This window comes from Talpa occidentalis, unplaced genomic scaffold (genome assembly GCF_014898055.3).
Source record: "Talpa occidentalis isolate TD23 unplaced genomic scaffold, MPIMG_talOcc4v2.1 talOcc4.11, whole genome shotgun sequence".
Taxonomy (NCBI): domain Eukaryota; kingdom Metazoa; phylum Chordata; class Mammalia; order Eulipotyphla; family Talpidae; genus Talpa; species Talpa occidentalis.
In genome coordinates, this window is record NW_023601104.1 from 11,158,482 (window position 1) to 11,166,669 (window position 8,188).

Here is an 8,188-nt window from a genome sequence, read left to right on the forward strand (position 1 = left end):
TGCCAGGCCAGCCCCGAGACAGGCCCAGACATGCCACGCAGACCACAGGGGACAGAGGCTACTAGAATAACAAGCAGCCTAGAAGCTCCGGGAGGAGTGGAGGGAGGAGCCATTGCTACCATCAAAGCCTGGGTCCTCCCCCTCAGGATCCCTTAGACCCCAGGAGCCATAGGTGAGATTCCAAAGGTTCTGAGCTTGAAGGCCCCTAGATTTGGCAGGGTCATGGCCAGAGGCAGGCAGGGGCCAAGGAGGCTTCCTCTCCAGCTCTTCAAACTCTCCACACTTAGCTCCTGGACCTGTGGCAATCTTAGGCCCTCCAAAGGCCTGCTCCCCTGACCTGAAGTCCCTTGCTCCTCCAGGGTGGGCCCTAGCTCCATCGGCAGGGGTGAATTCAGCACATCCAGGTCCTGAATTGGGAGGGTAGGAGAGCAGGGGGCCGTGGTGTTGTTTTATGGTTTCCCTTCTGACCCTCAAGACCAGGATGGTCAGGGTAGGTGGGGGGACACACCTGAGTGCAGACTGAAGACACTCCAAGATGCTGGCAAAACTGGGGCGGAGTTCAGGCTGGTGCTGCCAACACTGGGTCGTGATACAGTACCCGGGGAGAGGCAGGAGTTCGTGCCTACCCATGGCTGTGAAGCACCTCCCTCCCTGGGCAATACTCCATACTCACACAGGCCTTGGACAGCCCCTAGGAGGATCCATCCATCCCCCACTGACAACCAAGTCCAGTACCTCCTGGTTGGTATGCCCAAGGTCGGGCATATAGCCCAGTAAGAAGATCTCCCAGTAAGAAGATCTCCCAAAAGACCTGATCATGAGGAAGAGGAAGGCCATCAGGCACAGCCTCCCCTTCCCTCACGTGAGTTGGCCAAAGCGGGGCAGGAAGGAAGGCATGTTATCACTAGGAGTCTGTCTTGGATGTGAAGATTCCCTCCAGGAAGGCCTCTGGTGGCGTCCACTTTGCAGGCAGCAAAGCCCGGCTCTCCTTCCAGTAATAACTGGCCCTGCAGAAGAGAGAAGGGGCGTGATGAGGTGTTCAAATATCATGAGGGTGCATATATATTCCCTTAGCGCAGCAGCCTTCCCCACACTAGACTAGCCTTCCTGTCTAGTCCGCACACCTCTAGCTATCTCTTGCCATCCCGAAATCCCCAATCTTGGCCACTCTGCTGGGTCCGGTGCAGCTCAGCAGGCAGTTCCGGGCTGCAATGTCCCTGCAGAGTGGGGTGAAAAAAAAAATCACTGCCAGTCTTGGTTTATCTCCTTAAAAATTATGTGGACTGACAGTTTCTGGGGGATGGAGTTGGGCTGGTGCTCCCCCAAACCAGGATCACTCCCAACTGGTGTATGAAGTGATTTTCCTCCAGATAGTGGCAGCCCTGGGCTATGTCCTGGGCCAACTTGAGCAGGTCCTGCATGGTCAGAGGTGACAGCTGGCCCTGGGTAGGGCAGAGGGCTCATCAGTCCATGTGGGTTTGGGGACAAAGGGAAAGGTCTTTAGAGGGGACTGGGAGCTGAGAAAAGTCTCACCAGGTGCGGGCGGCTGTGCCTCAGGAAACTCTTCGTGTCTCCCCCAGCATCAATCCCAGCAGAATTAATCGAGGGGCGGCCCGGAGGCTGAGCCCCACGCAGCGCACGATGTTCTGATGGCTGAACTTGCTGAGCAGGTGGTGCACACACCCCATCACCAGCAGGGAGAGAAGCCATGCTCTAGGACGCCACAAAACTGGAAAGGATCTCTCTCTCTCTAGCCTTGCCACCTCCCAGCCCCAGGTGAAGAGAGGGTGTTTGTTTCTGCAGGCAATTCTGGGTGCTTCCCTCCCACCTGCCACCCCTGGCCCTGGCCCTGGGCACACCTGATGATGAGCGCCTCCATGAGGAACTCTAGGTCGTCCTGGTGAGAGCAGAGTTCTGGCAGGGTCTGGGGAGGAGAGGAGGGTGGGGTGATCCTAGCTCCAGCAATCGTGCTGCTCTCCATGGAGCCCTGGTCCGCTCCTCCAGCCAGAATGGCACCTCTTCTCACCTTGATAGCCCCCTGCAGAGGGCTGGGGTCCCCAGCAAGGCCAATGACCCGTCCTTCATACACCTCTCCAAAGGCTCCATGGCCCAGGCCTCTGCAGGAAGACAGGTTAGAAGGGAGAGGGTGGCTGGGCCTGGGGAAGGGTGCTAGAGGGTCTAGTGCCTCCTTTACCTCCCTTGTTGCCTCCACCCCATAAGCCCAGCTGGCCCCGTCGGAGGGCTGTGAGCTCTGCGTCATGGCAGGTCCCCCAGTACAAGCCCTGCAGGGGTGCTGTCCACTAGCGCAGAGCCAGAGCAGAGGACAGTGCGGGTGTGGGTCAGGGTGGTGGTGGGAGAGTCTGTGTCTAGGCCTTCCTCTAGGTCCTTGCAGACACCCTGGGGAGGAGACAATCCTTGCTCCTAAGGAATCATATCCCAGGGTCCCTGCCATCCCAAAATGGGGGGATGACAGCTGACCTTGGACAAATGACTCTCGCTTTCGGAGCTCTTCTGGCCTCCATCTCCTCTGGTTTGGGCCAGAAGTTCTTTGGGACCCATAAGTGACCCCAGAAGGGACTAGGATAGGGGTGGGGGTTCAGAGTGCACAGGTTCTCAGAAGGAAGGGGAGGACTCACCTGAGCAGAGTGACTTCGGCTGGGGAGACTTCAGTGAGCCCTGGAGGCAGAGGCAAGGACTGGGCAGGACCAGGTCCCATTTGGCAGTAGTGTGGGTTGGGGGCTGTCAGAATAGTGGAGGCTTGAAGCTTGCTCAGCTCAAGCTCAGGGCCTGGCAGCGCCATCCCACACAGACCCTGACACTTCTTGTGGTTCACTGAGAAGGGGAGGGTGATGGCATGCTCTCTACCTGCCTGCTCAGGCATGCTGCCATACCTCCCCATGCCCAGGATACCCCTCCAGATGCCCATTAAGGTAAGTGTTTTCCCAGGCCTCCCCAGCTACTTGCACTCTTAGAACCCCAGAGGAATCAGCCACGGCTCTGCTGGGAGGAGGGGTCTTAAAATCAGCCATGTCTGCCCCTGGAAACCCACAGAGACCATCTCAGCTAAGTGGAGAGGTGGGCAACCTTGACTCAGTCATATCTGCTGGATGCTCCATACCCAGCATGAAGACCCCACACCTCATGAGGAGGCCCAGTGTCACTGTTACCATCACTGCCACCATCAGAACCAGAGGACCTGGGGGGCGAGGCTGGTCTAGGAGAAAAAGAGAGACACCTTAGTACAAAGCTCCTCTGTCCCTCCACCCCAGGTTTTCCCCAGGCTTCAAGACTCAGCCTGTGTTAACTCTTCCATAATCTCTTCCTTTGACAAATGCAACCTCTTCCTCCCAAGAACCTCCATGGCAATTATCACCTTGGGATACACAGCTACACATCTGTCCCACACTAAACCACTGAGCACCTGCTTTTGATGGCAGAGCACACACTGATGCACCTCCAGGTCCCTGCCCAGCACCTAGCACAGTGCCTGGCACACAGCAGACATCTTTCCCAGTGCCCTTCTGCTCCCCCCAGTCCAGTGGTCCCAGGAGTCCAGATCTTGGGGAAAGACAGGACATACCCCTGCAGGTGATGTTATCAGCAGCTAGCTCCATGCCCTCTGGGCACACGCATTCAGCCAACTGAAGCTCCACCTGCCACTGGCAATCTTTCAAAAAGCAGTAACTACAACTGAGGTGTGGTGGAATCTCCACCTCTCCATGGCTTTCCATGACTCTGAGTGAAAGAACTGACGTTGTGGGGTGAGGGTGGGGGCATATATACTTTTTCCAGCCACATGGTTAATTCTAGACCTGGACTTTGAAACAAGGAGCTGTGCCAGGAATTTAAGGGCGGGTAAGAGAGCTTGGGGAGAACTTCTGCCAAGCCTCACACTCCCTCTTCTGGGGCTCTGGAGTTTACGAGTATTTGAGGTGAATTCATAACAAGGAGATACTTGATAAGCACCCCAGAATGCACCACACTAGCCCAGGTCCTAAGTATTTTGGTGTTGCACAGGAACTGATCATCGGGGAGGGGCCAATACCTGCCAGAGGCTGCAGGTAGAGCTCACAGCTGGGATGCATGAAGGACACCCCATCGTCTCCATCAGCCCAGAGGATATCAGTCTCTGAGGCATGACCCCCTGGAAAATGAAGGTGACAGAGAGTTTGGCTACAAAATGGGGGTTGGGGAGGGCACATAGCTGGGACGCTGCCTGCCCAATAGTGGGAAAGCCGGAGTTCCCCAGCACAAATCCCAGTGTGCCCTTCTTCACTCGACTATTCTAGAACAGGCACTGCCAGCTCACAGCAGGAGGTCACGGGGAGGAAAGGTAGGGAAGGAGTCCAAAGCCAGAACCCAAAGGCTTGGCTCAGCCTGGCTGGGACACATCTTTAAGTGCCCGAACCGCTCTGGCCCCATGTCCTCAGCTGTAAAATGGGGGCGCCCAAGGCACATTTCCTGGGCATCATGTAAGTGTCAACAGCCCAGACAAGAAGAAAGGCTCTGTTTCTTTGCTCCGCGCTTTCCAAACTTTGCAGAGTACTAGGATCACCTGAGGGATTTCCTGAAAACACAGATGGCAGGGACACTCCCCTAGGTTTTCAGATTCAGCTGCTTGGAGGGCCTGAGACTTTGCATCTCTCACCACTCAGGTGGTGCTGCTGCTGCTGCTTCAGGGGCCACATTTTCAGAAGTAAAGACGCAGAATGTGAGCCTGGCTGAGCTCGCCAGAGCCCTGGGGCTGTTGCGAAACAAGGACACCTGCGTGATGGAACAGGCGCTGGATTTAAATGAAAACCTAGGGGGTCCAGTCTGCTTGCGCGATGTGCAGACTTAGCTGACCTCCTTTCTAAGAGCGATTTCTCTGCGGCTGCGGCGTGGGGCTGTACCCTGTGCCCTCCCTTCCCGCCTCTCCTCCCAGCACGCGGCCTGTTCTAAGGCTCGGGCCGGGTTCCGCGCAGGGGCCGCCCGGCGCACCCCGGGGCGCACCCACCCCTGAGGCCCGGCCTCCGCCGCCCGAAGCCGCCGGCTGCGCCCGCTACTGCAGCCCCGGCCCCTGCGCAGCCCCGGCCGCCCTCTGCCCCTTCTAGGGGGTCCCCGACGTCCCGCCGTCCCCCCCCAGTAGGCCGGCGGGCAGCGGGACCAGGGCGCACGGCCGCCCTCCCGGGCCGCGAGTCCCACCCCCCGCCCCGCCCCGCCCCGCGCTGCTCCCGGCGCCTCCGCGGCTTTCCCGCTTCCCGCGCGCGAGCCGGTCGCCTCAGGTAGGCGCGGCCGCCTGCCCCGGCCGCCCCAGCCGTGGCTCCGGCCGCCGGGGTTCGGGGGTCAGGGGCTTCGGGGCGCGTCCTCCCGCCGGGCAGCGGCGCCGGCGCGCGAGAGGGCGCCCGCCTCGGGGCTGAGCTCGGGGACGCGCCCCCGCAGGGCCCAGGATTTGGGGGATGTTAAGTCCATGTGCAGCGCACGTGTGTGCGCGCCCGCGGGGGGCTTGGGGACCCCAACACCGAGCGCTGGGGGCAGAAGGGCCGCCAGAGCCAAGCACTTCCCCCGAAACGCGCAGCGGGCGCCCCCCACGCCCCCGCCCAGCGCCGAGACCCCGCCGCGGCCCCCTGGGGCATCGAGCCCCGCCGCGACCCGAGACTCCCCGAGGGGAAGGGCCGGCTCTCGGGGCTCCCCCGCGGCCCCCGGGGCTGGGCCAGCTCCCGCCGCTCGACCCTCGCCCTGGGGCGCTTGAGCCGCGCGGCTGGAAGGCGCCGCCCCGAGACCCAGCGGGAGACGCCGGAGGCGAAGACCCCACGGGCCCGAGTCAGGGGGTTCGCGGCCCCGCGCCCCCAGGCGGAGACCCCGCGCGCAGTGGGCGCTGAGGCCCGGCCCTTGAGCCCCCCTGGGCGGAGGGTGTGACGAGGCAGCTCGAGAAAGTTCTCACGGGAGTGGAGCCCTGAGTGGATGCTGAAGGGATTCTTCAAAAGTGTGACTAGATTTGCGCCCCATAAATTGAGATCATGCACTTATTTTACAAGGTTTATTTATTTTTTTTTATATAGAGGCATGTTTTTATTTATTTATTTATTATATTTGTTTGTTTGTTTTGTTTATACATGCACTGGGTACAGTCAGAAGCGCGGGAGGGTGAGAGAATTCACCAGAGCCAGAGCGGGGAGCAGAGCAGGCAGAAGGACCGAAGTACACTGCTGAGGGGAGCAGCGGGCGGCAGGAGAGGTCTGCGCGCCATGCGGGACCCTCCTCCGGTGGCCGGGGAGCAGCCGGGGATCGAACTGGCGCCGCAGAGGCCGCGGGCAGCTTCGCAACCCAGCGCTCAACCGCTGCGCCACCGGGGAGGCCCTATTTTACAAGGTTTAATGGAAAGGGGGCGCTGCCAGCCGCCGCGGGCCGGGGCTCCCGGGGGCTGCTGGAAGGCGGGCGGGCCGGCGGCGGGGCCGCGGGCCCCTGGGGCGCCCCCACGCCCGGTGCGGCGCGCAGCTCGCCACCCGCCCCGCCTCGGCGCCGCGCTTCCAGGTACCGGCCGGCCCGGCGCCCGCAGGTCACCCCGCGCGCCTGCCCGCGTGCGCCGCGCCCCAGGGCCGCTGGCCCCGGGTGGAAGCAGCCGGGGCCCCTGGGCGCCTGGGGCAGGGACGGGAAAGCGCCCCGCAGAGCTGCTGCCCCAGCCGGCGGCGGTGGGCGGACGAGAAGGAAAGCAGGAGCTCAGGGCTGATAAGGGGGCGGGGGGCTTGCTCCCCGGGGATAAGGGGGCGGGGACGTTCGCATCCCGCGGGCTTGGAGTTGGCGGCGCAGGGGTGAAGATGGCAGTGAAGCTCCTGGGATCCGAACTGGAGCAGAGAATGGCTCCTGGAAGCTGCTCGGGAGTCGCGGGTTTGGGAGAGGCCGCAGGAGGTTCAAGGCAGGCGGGGAGGAGCCATAAAGAGGCAACTTCTCTCTCTGCCACGCCCTCACCCACCCCGCCGCCGCGCACCAGCCCTGACACCTGCCAGACCCCAGCTCCGGTGGCCTCAGCCCAGTGGGGTGTCCGCTGATACCTCTGCAAGTCTCTCTGCTTGGACAGTTCTTCCCATTGAGTTATTTAGGGGCTGCACAGCTGGGTCTTCCAGGTCCCCCATTCTTTCCTGGGCTAAACTTGGTCCCCACCTAGGCACTGCTGAGACCTCAAGGCAGATCCTTTCCAAGCTGCATAATGTGGTCTTCTGGGCTGGCACCCACTGTGCTTCTCAGCCTGCACTGCAGCAGCAGGGCCCAGGAAGTTTTGGTCCAGGGGCTTGCAGGTATCAGGAGGACTCAATGAGACCCAGACTGTCGCCTCTGTGTCCCCAACCCTGTGATGGTTCCCCAGTTCTGACACACCCCTGTCTGCCAGAAGGCACTTACCTGCCCCTCCCAGCCACAGCAGCAGCCCGTGGAAGCGCCTGGTGCTGTTAGGACTGCCCAGGCCAGGGCTGCTGGCTCAGGTCTCGCCACTTGGCCCAGACTGCCTCTTGCAGGAGAGTGCCGCAGCCGCCAGACACTGCGGGGTCCTAAAGGCAGCGCGCCACTCCCACCTCAGCCCTGGAGATGTGGAAGGAGGGAAGAGCAGGGTATGTGGGCATCCAGATCTCCACATTTTCCCAGAGAGGAACCTATTAGAGCCCCCACCTAAGGGGCCTCTGGCTGCCCCTACCCTTTCAAGGCAACAGGATGAGAAAGTGGTGTCACACCCCAGAATCCAGCTTGGGTTTCTAGGTTTGTCAGTCAGGAACAGTGGGGTGGGTTTCCTCAGCAGGGGTAGCTGTGATGTATATGTGGGTTTGGGTGGTGATAACATTTGGGAAGTTCTCCTAAATTACCCCAAGTGAGGCATAATCACTTGCCACTACTTGAGCCTTTCAATGCCTTTGTGACCGATTTCTTAGATTGTGACTTAGAAATATGGGTCTCCTCACACAGTGCCATTGCCTGTCCATGTTAACTGTACAGCTTCTTTCTCTTATGGCAGAACCTGGACCAGGGGGGCAGAAGACCCGAGTGTTGGCTCTAGCATCCCCGGTCAATGGCTGAGGGTACACAGGTCCCAACTTCTCTGAGTTTCCCCACCAGCATAGCACTGCATGCAGGGAAATTGGCACCATAACTGTGAGGGCCGCTCAGCTTCAGCTGGTTTGTGTCTTGGGTCCTCATTTTTTGCTCTAATCAATTATTTTGA

At 60.5% G+C, this 8,188-nt stretch overlaps 1 protein-coding gene across 1 annotated transcript; it reads right to left on the reverse strand.

Annotated features, from left to right (window-relative positions):
- Nucleotides 1-78: 78 nt before the first annotated feature.
- LTK (leukocyte receptor tyrosine kinase) lies at nucleotides 79-4,688 on the reverse strand. Its single transcript, XM_037504139.1, is given in 18 exon segments — nucleotides 79-230; nucleotides 233-407; nucleotides 509-519; nucleotides 522-622; nucleotides 674-811; nucleotides 906-1,007; nucleotides 1,125-1,217; nucleotides 1,345-1,442; nucleotides 1,534-1,580; nucleotides 1,583-1,662; nucleotides 1,860-1,924; nucleotides 2,027-2,117; nucleotides 2,637-2,832; nucleotides 3,119-3,214; nucleotides 3,581-3,733; nucleotides 4,046-4,144; nucleotides 4,556-4,567; nucleotides 4,649-4,688. Coding segments are annotated over 18 exon segments (1,749 nt in total).
- Between the last annotated feature and the right edge of the window lie 3,500 nt (nucleotides 4,689-8,188).